This window comes from Sceloporus undulatus, chromosome 2, assembly GCF_019175285.1.
Source record: "Sceloporus undulatus isolate JIND9_A2432 ecotype Alabama chromosome 2, SceUnd_v1.1, whole genome shotgun sequence".
Classification (NCBI taxonomy): domain Eukaryota; kingdom Metazoa; phylum Chordata; class Lepidosauria; order Squamata; family Phrynosomatidae; genus Sceloporus; species Sceloporus undulatus.
Window position 1 is genome coordinate 13,229,238 of NC_056523.1, and position 14,588 is coordinate 13,243,825.

General features: G+C 42.1%; 1 protein-coding gene across 2 annotated transcripts; it reads left to right on the top strand.

The window, feature by feature from the left end:
• The first annotated feature begins 294 nt into the window (after window positions 1-294).
• LOC121921958 (zinc finger protein RFP-like) lies at window positions 295-14,278 on the top strand. Of its 2 annotated transcripts, XM_042450751.1 has the most exons (8): window positions 295-993; window positions 5,560-5,655; window positions 6,947-7,177; window positions 9,529-9,551; window positions 10,103-10,224; window positions 12,137-12,169; window positions 13,447-13,565; window positions 14,035-14,278. In XM_042450751.1, exons 1-8 carry the CDS (start codon window positions 568-570, stop codon window positions 14,113-14,115), a joined length of 1,131 nt encoding a protein of 376 aa, XP_042306685.1. In that variant the 5' UTR covers window positions 295-567; the 3' UTR covers window positions 14,116-14,278. The 2 variants fall into 2 exon arrangements, with proteins under 2 accessions (XP_042306685.1, XP_042306684.1); XM_042450750.1 differs by having other exon boundaries at window positions 301-993; window positions 13,447-14,278.
• Window positions 14,279-14,588: the final 310 nt, after the last annotated feature.

The following is a 14,588-nucleotide window of genomic DNA, read 5'->3' on the forward strand; positions in this document are numbered from 1 at the left end:
TGGTGGCCCGCCGCTGGAAGAAGGAGTCAGGAAACCAAAAGTCAAGAGAAACAAAACACCATTTATTACTGCGCAGGACTGCAGCACACTCAGAGAGTGTTACCAAGACTGCAGCGCCCTCTATCGGGCTTATCTATCTTTTATACCTTCTCCCTACATCACCCCATGTAATGCAAGCCAATCGCAGAAGGCAAAGAACATTATTACCTTATATGGTAACATCACCTCATGTAATGCAAGCCAATCGCAGAAGCCAAAGAACCTTATTACCTTATATGGTAACATCTTCCTAAATACCAACTCATCTGATTCTGCTAGCAGAATAGGGGCTATTCACCCAAACTAAACCAGAGCCAGCGCCATTTTTAGGGTGTGGTCCTCTCACAAGGACAGTTAAAGCAGTGTCAAACTGCATTAATTCCTCAATGCAACTGCAGCCTGTGTCAAAAGTCTGTTCCTGAATCCATCTCATCTTTTCCAAACACTGTTGCAGAAGTGAAACATTTACTGCAAGGGAAACGCCCAGCCTCTGAAAGCAAGTGAAACTAAAGTTGGTAGACTGCAGACATGGCTGCAAGTAGGAATACTGTCCAGGATCTTTCTGAGGAAGCCACTTGTTCCATCTGCCTGGACTATTTCAGAGACCCAGTGATCATCCCCCAGTGTGGGCACAATTTCTGCAGAGACTGCCTGACCCACTGCTGGGGGGATTCAGAGGAAGAGGCCTCCTGCCCCCATTGCAGACAGGCTTTCCAGAAAGGGAGCCTCTTGCCAAATAGGCAGCTGGCCAACTTTGTAGAAATCGCCAAGAAACTGAGTAAAGAGGGGACCAAAGGGAAGGAAGGGCAGGGCAGCATCTGTGAAAAGCACCAGGAGCCCCTGAAGCTCTTCTGCAAGGAGGATGAGACCCTCATCTGCGTGGTGTGCGACAGGTCCAAGGAGCACCAAAATCACCAGGTGGTCCCTGTGGAGGAGGCTACCAAGGAGTATAAGGCAGGAAACCCATCTTTATTTTATTATGTTATTAACCATATGACATAGGACTTTATCATACGGGGAAAGTCGAGGGGGTTAAGTTTACAATTATCCTGTGAAAATGGCGCAATCGCGATTAACGTTTTCACACAACGTTGCTATTAAGGTGCCATGATTCTGTTTATAAACCAGCAATAAACAGCAACAAATCATTCCGGGGGAAATCAAGTGAATTATTTGTTGCTGTTTACTGCCTGTTTATTGTCTGTTTATTTCCGGTATAATGGCACTTTAATCGTGAAGTGTGTGGTAATGTTAAACGCAATCGCGTGATTTTCACGGAACAACTGTTAACTTAAACCCCCAATTTTCCCTGAGTGATAAAGTCCACAGTAGCAACAACAACATTTACACTCATCCCTCCACATTTGCTGGGGTTAGGGACACAGGACCCCTGTGAATATGGAAAAACTGCAAATAAGAAAAACACCGAGAGAACACCTCTGCAGGAATCTCTAGGTCCTTCAGTGCAATTTTTGGTTAAAGTTGACCATAGATTTGCCCTGGAGGACCTAAATATTCCTAGAGAGAAGAGATGAATAAAATCCATGAATAATCAAAGCCACAAAAGTCAAAGCCTCAAATGTGGAGGGATGAGTATATTTATAAAACCCTTTCCACCAAAGGGTAGAACATCAAACATATAAGCAAAAAAAGACAATAAAACACAACCTTAGGCAACTTTAGGCACACTCAGCAACACAGCAATCCAGCAAATCGAAGAGGCAGGTAGATCTTCAAACCTTTGCAAAAGCAGGTAAGATCCTCTTCCAGCCGAAGGAGCAAAGGAAGACTGTTTCATAAATGTGGAGCCAGATCCTGAAAGGCTTGCAGCCTTGACAGAGCTGCATGCGTTGGTGGAACCGACAATAATGCTTTGTCTGCAGAACTTAAATTTCTAGATGGGACATACCATGCTAGCCGAGGGATTTTAAAGCGTAGGGCACTGTTCTGGCATCATGTGGCATCATGGTAATTATTTTTTAACAGAACAAACAAGAAACTCACCATCAAGCATATACATATCATTTGCACCCCCAAAGTAAAAAATGTTCATGTCTATCAGAAGTCTTTGGTTCAAAGGTTCATTCACAGCATGAGAAAATAACAGTAAATTTACCATTTGACTAAAGCAGCTCTCCATAGGTCCAGAAATTACAGAAGAACAGAGGAGGAAGAGGTAGCAGCATTTCCTTGATGAAATTAATCAAAGAAAACTATGTTGAAAAGAAGCTTCCTTCTGACTGGTCATTTCTGTCATCTGGTACAGTTGGTGTTGTCGACTTATGGTGACTCTATCATGGGGCTTCTTGGCAAGATTTGTTCAGAGGGGATTTGCCATTGCCTTCTGCTGAGCCTGGGAGAGTGTGACTTGCCCAAGGTTACCCAGTGGGTTTGCATGGATGAGCTGGGGATCTAATCTCCAGAGTTTTAGTCCAACACTCAAGCTGCTACACTGCGTTGGCTCCTTCTCATGCAGCAGATGTCAGCTTCTCCATAAGTACTATTTCCCTTTTGTAAATAATAATAATAATACCAGTCTTCCATTTTTCCCCTCCCAGTTCTGAGCTTTTATTAGGAGTTTATCACACTGGGGCTAATTTCAGCATTAAAGAGAGATTAAAGTGCATTTAAAGCATCCTGCAAATAAAGCAAAAATAGCACATAATTGCATGAATGATTGTCACACACAATTGCACAAATAAAGTAATACTGGAAATGCATTGTCACTGAAATCCTGAAAGTAAAAAGATAGGCATTAATCCTTCTTTGCGACCACTTTAATGGTGGGTTTTGTGCGACGTCATGTGAAATATCCTGTGAGATATTCATGGGATGAAGTCCTGATTTCTTTCGTGCGATAAACCCCTCAGTCTTGCAACAAAACAAAAAATATATAATGAGATCTTTATGATTTTATGCTTGACAGTTCTCCCAAATTATGGAGAGATGTCCTGGATTTGGGGTCAACAGGAACTGCTTGGTTTGCAATCGGATTTATTATTAAAAATATGGTTTTCTAAAATCCAGCTCTTCAACCACATGTGGAAATATGTACCCAGTGCCCCAAGGTTCTTCCATCATTTGTGTTTATCTATATCCTTGGCATATTTTGTCTGGCTCCTTAGCAAAAGCCTCTCTGACATGGGAGACCCAGCAGCATTGCTCTCGTCAGTGTTGCCTCTTGCCTCACGGAAATAAAGTGGGACCTTGTTATCTGCTGGCATTTGATTCCAGGATCCTCCGTGACTAGCAAAATCTGTGGATGCTCAAGTAGTCCCATTAAATAGAATGGCATAGCAAAATGGTATCCCATATATCAAATGGAAAAATCAAGGTTTGCTTTTTGGAATTGATGCTTTTTTGGTATATTTTCAGGGTGTGGATGCTTGAATTCGTGGATAAAAAAATCCGTGGATAAGGAGGGCCAACTGTATAGTGCTATTGGCGGGGAAGGAGATCTAGTGCATCACAAAACTATAGATTTTGGGATTCCGTAGAACATTATAATGATAGTGAAAATGAAATTTAGCGCTCTATTTGTGCAGTGTGAAAGGGGTCCCAGTATCCACAAATTCTTCTTGAATATACCTCTGTAGACTGGTTCATCGTTAGGACCAAAGAGAGCCAGCGTAGTGTTGTGGTTTCCGTGTTAGACTCTGAAGATTCTTTGCTCAGCCATGGAACCCTACTGGGTGATGTTGGGTGAGTCACACGCTCTCAGTCCGAGAAAGCCCTGTGATAAGTTTGCATTAGGGTTTCCATAAGTTAGGCATTTGAAGGCACACAAAAATAACAAAGTCATTGCTATATGAGCATAGCCATTAGTAGGAAATCTGCAGTCTCAGGATTATGAGGGTGGAAGCTTCAGCTCTTGAATTGCCACCAGACTGAAAACTGCAAAGGGCTCCTCTACTTCCAATGGTTGTGTAGAAGAGGGGATTTCAATAAGTGTCACTTGTTATCTGGTTGTATAACTAGAAACTCCTGCTGAAATTTCTCTTTTAGGCATCATTCCCACTTACAAATAAATCCGTTTGCGATCCAAATTGATGGATCGATTTGACAGCGGAGCGTGGTTCACACTACATTTGCCCCAATCGCATTTTCTTGCTGTAAAATAACACTTCAAAATGGTTTGGAAATCGGTTTAAAACATAGTGGAAATGAGGTCCTACACAACCAGCAAAGGTACCTTCATTGAAAGGTGAAGTCCAATTAAATACATACTGTATTTCTATTAGCTGTTGCTGTTCTTGTGTCCCTTCCAGTCGTTTCCAGCAAGGACTCGGGAGACCAGGCTTTGAATCTCTGCTTGGCCATGAAAACTCACTTTTTGACCTCGAGCAAAAAGCAAAACGACCTCCCGTGGGAGGGAATTCCACAGCTTGGGAGCATCTACTGGGAAGGCTCTCCTGGTGTCCTCAGCAAACATGTCCAGTGATGGTGACAAGTCACACTCTCTTATCCTCAACAAAAGGCAAAGGCAAACCCTCTCTGAACAAATTTACATCAATAGAGTGTGGTGCTTACAAGTCCATTGTGCAGTTGCTCTGAAAGAGCTAGTTGTATGTGTCACCAGCTCACTCATAGCTCTAAAGGTCTGTTCCTAGGCACTTCATTCCATGCATCTGAGGAAACAGACTAAGGACTTTATCACACGGGGGAAATCGGGGGATTCAAAAGTCATTATCCAGGGACATTTGTGTGATTGCGGCTAAGATTATCACATGATGTAATGATTAGAGAGGGATTATCCCAGGAATAACCAGGGAATAACCAGCAACAAATCATTCATGGGGAAATCATTTGTAGACCAATCTAGATTAACACGGCTGTGTTTTTGAATTGTAGTAACTTGTGTGCATTAACTTTCAGTATGTTTGCCCTCATCCAGTGCCATTACTGACAGCACACACTGGTTTGGCACTGAAATAGCATCCTTGGAATTAGATGGCAAGGAAAGTTAAGGGCAATACCACACTGCATTATTATAGCACTATTATTCCACTTTTAACTGCTATGGCTGCCTCCTGTGGCATCCTGGGACTTCACTAAACTACAAACCCCAGAATTCCACAGGAAGCAGCCATAGAAGTTGAAGTGGAATAATAATATTGGCCATAGGTGTCCTCATACTGGTGAATAGTAAAAATAGTAAAATATTGGCTTTCCCACTGGTCTACATACAAAAGTCAAATGGATTCAAGAGTTTTATCTTATAAAAATATTGGTAACAGGATGGCATCACCCAGTGCTTATGAGGGCAGAAGGTTAGTTTTGTAGGTGTAATGCTAGCCAAATGGCATACTTAGTGCTGTCCTGCCATCATCTCACTGCCACTCTTTGGCACTCCTCAGGATCTGCCACCTGAGGCAGCCGCCTCAACCTCCCTGTGCCTCATGGAGGTAGGATTGGTTTTGATTTCAGACACCAGACTGCATGGCAGGGACAGAACACCAGATGTTATACAATTCTTCTCCTGCTCCTCTTAACCAAATCTGAACTTTGTTTTCTCTTCAGTTTCTGATTGGTATTCAGCTGCAACTGCTGAGAAGGAAGAGAGAGAAAATTCTGGTATATAAAGCAGATCTAGAAAAAGAAAGCCAATACTTGTTCGTAAGTGTCACAGTTCCTGGGATGGCTTTAACTAATACATTGATTTAATTGTAATCAAATTCTAATTGTTAATAAAAATATTACATTATAAAGATACCGTTCAAATGCAAGATGAAATGGAGAACAACCAAAAGTTGTAAGGATTGACTGAATGACTATTATTTTATGGCCTTGCCCACCACAAAAATATGATCCTGTTTATTTTGTCTTGATTATATCCTTCCTTTCCATGAAAAAGGGGCTCAAAATGTGTTCTAACAGCACCTGTAAATCCTGATTTATTTATTTTTTTACTGTATTCCCCAAAACAGATCAGTGTATTTTGCATGTTATTTCAATTCTATGATTCTATGATTCTATTTCTCCAAGGTCTGTTAAAAAGAAGGAGCTACAGTTACCCTTACATTAAGAATTATAGATAAGACTTTTAGATAGCTAGAAACATTATATGTATGTATGCTTATTCCTCTTATAAATTACACATGAAATTAAATCTATGAAAAATTAATAGCGTTACATGCATGTGTAACCCTTTTATTATTGGTTTGGCTGATTGTGTGGGGAAACCCAAAAGATGGGGCTGTAGCTACCAGCCGAGTTGAGAAAGAAAGGGAGAACTGGAGAGGAGCTGCAGTTGCTAGGGCTGAGGAGTATACCCTTTTAACCTGAATAAGATTGTGGAATTTTTTGTTATTTAGAGGGAACAAAAAAGCCATTGCAATTCTAGGCTGCATCAATAGGAGTATAGTGTCTAGGTTGTGATAATGTATAGATCTCAAAAACCTAGGTCAACTTATCCATGGGTCAATATAAATACTATACGTTAACTCTTATTAAAAAGGGAATCCTTCCCTGGTGAAAGGCAAGAGTGCAATCTGACCTGGAAGCATTGAGCTCCCACTACTCTCTCTTCCATCCAGCCTTTAGTGTGAGCCAAAACATTTATGCCTGCCATAATTTTGTAGGTTCTTCGGGATTGTTTTCCTTTGCTTCATCATTTAGAGCCTTTTTTGCATGTCCCTAAACTGTAACCTTGACTTATCCAAGTGACATATCAAAATCCATAATCTTGCCTCCAATACCTGCCCTCGACTTATACATGAGGTCGACTTTTAGTTGAGTTTATACGATATCTTTTATTATTTATGTATAACCTTCTGGTATCTGTAAGGCTAAAGGGTGCTTTTAAAATATCTTTTAAAATAAAAGAAATCATAATGAACCCCTTAATGCTGCGAGAGGCTATAATACAAAGGCTGGCCTCTTATTCTTCTCCATCTGTCTGTTGCAGAAATTAACAGAAACTGAGAGGCAGAAGACAGTGGCTCAGTTCCAAGAAATACATAGGTTTCTGGAAGAGCAAGAGAAGCTCCTACTGGCCCAGATGGATGAAGTGGAGAAGGAGATTGCAAGACAAAGGGAGGAGCACGGGGCCAAGCTATGTGGGGAACTTGCTTCTGTTGAAGAAGTCATCCAGGAGCTTGAGGAGAAAAGGAAACAGGCAGCTAGTGAACTCCTGAAGGTAAAACAACGGCAGAAGCAGCCATAGTTCCTCTCTAGGATCAGGCTGAAATCCAAGATTTGGGAGTCTTACTACAAGAACTGAAAGTGCCCACTTAAGGAAATGGTAACCAGTTCTCTTCCATATAGGAGTGCTGGTTATAATAATAATAATAAATAATAAAAAATTTATTTATATACCGCCCTTCCTATGATCAGGGCAGTACACAACAAATCACGACAAATACAATACATCTTTAGATACAGAAAGACCATTTCTTCCTATATGAGTCTATCTGATCTTTGGAAGAGGGTTTTCTCTTGGTCCCACCACTATCATAGGTACCTAGTTGCCTTCTAAAGCTGTGTCTGCACTGCAGAATTATGCAGTTTGAGTTTGACACCACTGGATCGGTTTGAGTTGGTGAGTACCGATGATGTGGACAAGATCCTCGGAAGTGTTCAGAAGACAACTTGCTCTCTCGATCCCTGTCCCTCCTGGCTAGCGGCCCGGGGGGACCGGCTGTGACTTTATTGTTACGCCGGATTATTAATACATCCTTGAGGGAAGGGCAATTTCCATCGGATTTAAAATTGGCCATTGTAAAACCTTTATTAAAAAAGCCCTCCCTCGACTCCCTGGTACATAACAATTATCGGCCAGTTTCGCTGCTGCCATTCTTGGGGAAGGTGATCGAGAGGGCGGTTGCAATCCAGCTTCAGGCGGTCTTGGATGAAACGGATTATCTGGACCCATTTCAAACTGGCTTCCGGGCGGGTCACGGGGTCGAGACGGCCATGGTCGCCTTGGTCGATGATCTCCGTCTGGGCATCGACAGGGGAAGCGTGTCCCTGTTGGTGCTCTTGGACATCTCAGCGGCTTTCGATACCATAGACCATGGTATCCTTCTGGGGCGCCTGGCGGAGGTGGGAATCGGGGGCACTGCGCTCCAGTGGTTCCGGTCCTACCTCTCTGGGAGGTCCCAGATGGTGCAGCTGGGAGACGTGTGCTCCGATGAGAGGGCCCTTATAACTGGGGTCCCTCAAGGAGCCATTCTGTCTCCCATGCTATTTAACATTTACATGAAACCGCTGGGAGAGATCATCCGGAGACATGGGGCGCGGGGTTATCAGTACGCTGATGATACCCAAATAGTCTTCTCTATGTCTCCGACTGATGCAGTGACCGAGGATGGCGTCTCTCCTCTCGTGGCCTGTCTGGAGTCAGTAATGGGCTGGATGAGGGAAAACCGACTCAGACTGAATCCAGAGAAAACGGAGGTACTTGTGATAGGTTCCCCTGGTCCAGGAATGGCGGTGGTTCCACCTGTCCTGAACGGGATCACGCTTCCTGTGAAGGACTCCGTGCGCAGTCTGGGGGTGCTTCTTGACTCGTTGCTTCACCTGACTGCTCAGGTGAATGCGACGGTCAAGAGCGCCTGTCATCAGCTTCGGCTTATTCGCCAGCTGCGCCCATACCTGGCCCAGAGGGACCTTGAAACAGTGGTACACACTCTGGTAACCTCGAGACTGGATTTCTGCAATGCACTCTACATGGGGCAACCCTTATACCAAACCCGGAAGCTCCAGATGGTACAGAATATGGCAGCCAGGCTGGTTACTGGCATGGCCAGGGCCAGCCACATTACACCTGTGCTAAAAGATTTGCACTGGCTGCCTATTCGCTTCCAAGCACAGTATAAGGTGTTGGTAATGACCTATAAAGCCCTAAATGGCTTGGGCCCAGGATACCTGAAGGACCGCCTCTCCCCGTACATTCCGCCCCGCACCCTCAGAACGTCTGGGCAGCAATTACTTAGGGCTCCAGGGGCCAGGCTTACCTCAACTATGAGGAAGTCATATTCCATCGCGGCCCCGGCCCTATGGAACACGCTGCCCACTGAGCTCCGCTCGGCCACCTCCCTGGCCCAATTCAAGAGGGATTTAAAAACTTTCCTCTTTCATGCTGCATTCCTCGCCTAATTAGCCTCCCTCCTCTTTCTGGCAAGAGGACTGGCTAATGGGGTTTTAAGTGTTTTTATTATGTGTAATTATTGTTGTTGTATTTTAATTTATTGTAATTTTGGTTTACTGCTGTGTTGTATAGTGTTGTTGTTGTTTTTGTTATGCTGTGCACCACCCTGATCTTTGGAAGGGCGGTTATATAAATAAAATTTTTATTTATTATTATTTTATTAACCACCATGGCTTAATACTGAGGAATTCTGAAATTTCCAGTTTTGTGAGATAATTAGTATTCTCTCTTAGAGAGTTCTGGTGCCACAACAGACTACAAATCCCACTCTCTAAAGAGTGGCTCACTCCTTGCATGCCGTCTCCTGAGTTTCCTCTTCTCTTTTTCCCTTTCTTTAGGATGTGCAAAGCACGTTGCAGAGGTATGTAGATGCCACTAATTTCCTTTCACTGTCTGTGATGCTGGAGAGGGTGTGATCTGCATGTAAAGGCCATAGCTCTTCAGGTGCTTAGCTGAGAGAATGAGGACTCCATACCTCCCAGCATTTCACAGATAAAAATGAAAACACTGCTTTACAATTGTGTCCTGTTTATTATGACTACCAGTATTGCTGCCAAAGGATAATTACTTTCCCCACACTTTGTCAATATCTCATATATTTTTAAAATACTGCTAGAATCATAGAATCTTGGAGCTGCCAGCATCCACGAGGGCCATCTCTTCCAACCCCCTTGCCATGCAGGAACACATTATTACAGCACTCCTGAAAGATTGCCATCCAGTGTCTGTTTAACCATCTCAAAAAAAAAGGTCTTTACACCAATACTGAGGATCTCCTCTTCATTACACCCTTAGCCTTGTTCTGTGTCTGAGGCTTTCCTACACCTTTCTTCTCCCCAGTTCCTGTATTTTGACTCACTGCAGAATTTTAGATTATATTTATGGTGGATTAACACTGTTTTTCTATACTAGGAGAGAAGTGAAGGAAGCAATACTTGAGATTCCAGTGGTTTTCTCTCCGGAGCTGAAGTGGAGGATCTGGGACTTCTGTGATCTAAATCCTTTTTTCAATGGCATCATGGAGGAATTCAAAAGTAATGGAATACTGTAATTCAAAAGCATGGCTGCACAGGTGTTATATTTAGAATAGTTGTATTGGTTCAAAATTGGACATACCAGACTCATAATTGAGCTTTCATGGAAAGAAACCCATTTGCTGGTGGGAATAAAATGTTGTACCTCATGCCAGGAATTGCCAGAAAATATTCTGGGACATGTGAAACGTTTTTTGGATATTTTAAACAGCCATGAGAGCTAGTGACACATATTACAACCTGACACATTTGCCCCATCTGGAGGAGCCCTGCCTTGATTCTTTGACAGTACATTTTTGCCCTTTTATTGCAGGGTTTTGGAACTTGTGGCCCATTAGATCAGAGGTAGGTGAAGTGTGCCCTCCAGATGCTACTGGACTGTAATTTCCAGAGTTTCTTCCCCGTGGCTATGATGGCACTATGGCTCATGGGAATTCCTGTCCAACAACATATAGAGGGTCATACTTTGGATGTTGTTAAACCTCTATTCTTGCCACCTCATTGTTCTAAAGATTTAACCGTTCCAATTTTACTTAAATTTCCACTACACTGGTGCCTCGGGATACGAAATGATCGGGTTACGAAATTTCCGGGATACGAAAAAGTTGGATTGGCAAAAACTGTTTCGGGTTACGAAATATTTTTCGGGTTACGAAATTCATTTCGGCGCGAAATTCAAATGCTGCAAAGTGCAGCTATAGGCTTTCCAGTGCTAACGGAAAGCTTTCGGGTTACGAAATTTTCGGGTTACGAAAGGAATGGCGGAACGAATTAATTTCGTAACCCGAGGCTGGAGCACATGTTAGAATATGAGCCAAATTATTTCCTTTGCATCTCTTAAAAGATTGGTGTTACATTGCTTACCTTCCAGCTCTTTGGTATGATTATTAAGTACAGTCAAAATGAGAAAAAGAAAAAGAATTCTGCTTGGCATTGCAGATTAACTATGTTGGCAGACTTTGGGGTTTTCCTCCAGTACCTTCTAGGCTGTATCTGCACCTCATAAATAATGCACTTTGACACTCTTTTAACTGCCATGGCTCAATGCTATGGAATTCTGGATTTTGTAGTTTGTTGCAGCACCAGAGCTCTCTGACAGAGAAGGCTAAATATCTCACAAAACTACAGATCCCAGAATTCCATAGCAGGGAACCATGGCAGTGAAAGTGATAGCAAACTGCATTTTATTTCTACGGTGCAGATGCACCCCAAATCCAATAAAAATACAGTTCATTTCAGCTTGTGGTACAGGTTAAGTATCCCTTATCTGGCATACTGGAGACCAGATGTATTTTGGAATAATTGTATTTCCATATACATGCATAATTGAGAAGGGATCCAAGTCTAAGCACAACATTCATTTATAATTTATATAGAACTCATATATAGTATATATAAACTGAAGGGAATTTTGTACAGTATTTTGAATATTTTTGTTCACGAAACAAATTTCATGTACATTGAACCATCTGATTTTGGATCTTTGGATAAGGGATGTTCAACCTATACTGTGATTTTAAGTAACCTCTCAAGGGCCTTGGAGAGTCTTGTGTCTTTGCTTGGCCTTTGCCTACAACATCCTTTTAGTTATACTTTTCCTTGTTGAAAAGTTTTCTCTTTACATCTTGGTGAGAGGTGTCAGCCTATGGACACTCCAGAATTTTGACTGGAATTCTATCTACATTTCCCTAGGAAGTAAATTGCATGGGACACAATGGGGTGTGCTGAGTAAACATGTGTATGAGTAAGCAAGAATAGGATTCCTCCTCTCTCTTATTTCTGTCAACTTTTACTTTGTTGAAATGAGAAAACAAAACCTTATGAAATGCTTTTTTGAGGGGAAAAGTTATTGTAAGCATGACATAGTGTCCTTAAGCTTTACAGTTTTTTGTTTCTTTGTTTGTTTCCTCAGAGGCTCTCTTGCATGGACAACAGCTGGAAAAAGGTAAAATTCTAGAGTGGGACTAAATACATCAGTTGGAAGGTATCTGGCCAGAATATCCATAGTTGGTTGTCATTAGAGTTAAACAATTTTCTTCTCCACGTATTGGAACCAACAGTAGATTAACTATGAATGGGTAGTGCCTTGAGTGTTGGACTATGACTGTGGAGACCAGAGGTCAAATGTCATTTGACAATGTTTGGGCTTCTCAGATATTCAGTGATGGACCATAATCACTCAGATGGAAGGAGGTGATGATGGACTTCTCTCTGCAGAAATAGACATATGCCACATTCATCTCTGTGTATAATTGATCACTCACAGGCCTACTGAAGCTCTTTCAGATGGATCTAAAGAAATATGAGTTCTTGTCATATAGCTCTTTGGCTTTTGCTGGATGTTGTCACCTCCGTGTCCGTTGGTTCCCTTGTTTTGAGGCAATGTTTGTAGCAATTTATTGAAACTGCACTGGGGGTATTCCAAAGTTTTTGTTTTTAAAAACCAAAACAAAACAGGGCTTGGTTGGCTCAGGTGGTCTTATGGTTTGAAGAACAAATTTTCTCCTCTCCAAATTATAAAAAGGATCTGAAGACATTATGTGCATATGTTTTTTGTGGTTTGCATTTGCTTTCGGTAAATAATTTGGACAACAGGACAGTCAGGGTCTACAAATTTTTTAAATAAAAGTCACCGTAGTAACAGTTATAAGAAATAAATTCTACTGCTGGTAGAGAGCAGCCAAAGGAGAAAAACATCTCAGTCACAAACACATTATTATTACTATTATTATTATTATTATTATTAATAATAATAATAATAATAATATTCTGCTTTCCCCCCACAGTTGGAACACAAAGCAGCTTACAAATTAAAAAATAATACAATTAAAGCATATAAAAGTGGACATTAAAATAGAATTGAACTAGAACTAGTATAGTATTAATGCATTAATACACTGAAGTCTTGCACTTTTGCTTTTATGTTGTGTACTGGCAAGTCATTTCCAACCTATGATGGACCCTAAGGAGTTTTCTTGGCAAGTTTTTTCGGAGAGGTTTGCCATTGCCTTCCCCTGAGGCTGAGAAAGTGTGACTTGTCCAGGGTCACCCAGTGGATTTCGTGGTTGAGCTGGGAACTGAACTCTGTTCTCCAAAGTCATAGTTAAACACTCAAACCACTACGCCATACTGAGAGGTAATTCCTGTTGAGGCTGAGGAGGACATAAGTCAGCCCCTTACTGATTGCTGTTTCTCTTTTGTCATCTCCTTGAACCCCACCAGCAAATGTGACTTTGGATCCAGACACAGCTCATCCCCAGCTCATCCTGTCTGAGGACTGTAGGAGTGTGAGATGGGGACACAAAGTTCAAGACCGACCCAAGAATCCTGAGAGGTTTGATGTACGTGCGTTTGTGCTGGGACGTGAAAAATTCACAACAGGCAGACATTTCTGGGAGGTGATGGTGGAAGGTGAGGAAATATGGGCTGTAGGTGTGGCCAGAAAGTCTATGATGAGAAAAGGACTTGTGGAGTTTGGTCCTGAGGAAGGCATGTGGGCTGTGGGGAAGTGGAATGGCAAATACTGGAGTATAAAGCCTCCCAATAACCCAGTTCTAAGCCTGCGAAAAGAACCCACAAGGATCCGAGTGACTCTGAATTATGGAGGACAGCGTGTTGCTTTTTTTGACGCAGTTACTGGAGACCTCCTTTATGCATTCTCAGCAACATCATTCTCTGGAGAAACCCTCCATCCTTATTTTTATGTGATCAGAAAAGCTTGTCTAAGAATCTTTTCTTCAGGCAACTAGATTGGTCCAAAGTAGCATGTAGTCTCATAACACCACTCCTTGTATTTGTGTGATTTTGCAGATCGTTGTCACCCTCATGTCTGCTCATTCCATTCATTGGGGAGTGGGGGCTCATTGTAGCAATATCTTGAATCTGGACTAGTTTGCCAAAATTCATCATATGCAAGGTTGACAATCAAGAAGTAGCCATTAACAACTTTATGTCCTGCATAAGTACTAAATGGAAGTGTTGATTTCAGTTCACTTACCTGTATTTTTCTCTGTAAAGTTAATATACTGTTCACATTAATAAACTTATGTAATGCACAAATTTCTGCCTTTATGAAGGGCCCTGGATCCCATATTTATCAGCCAGTCTCTGACATTTCGTTTTTCGGCAGGTTCTGGAACATGTGGTGGTCTCCCATCTCAAGGGCTTTCTGGATGAGATGGGTTATCTAAATCCATTTCAGTCTGGCTTCAGGCCTGGATATGAGATAGGGACAGCTCTGATCATCTTGGTTGATGATTTATCCTGGGAACTGGAAGGAGGACCGTGTCCCTATTGACTCTGCTGCTCCTCTCAGTCACTTTTGACCATGGTATCCCTTTGGGCTGCCTCTCTGGGATATCAAT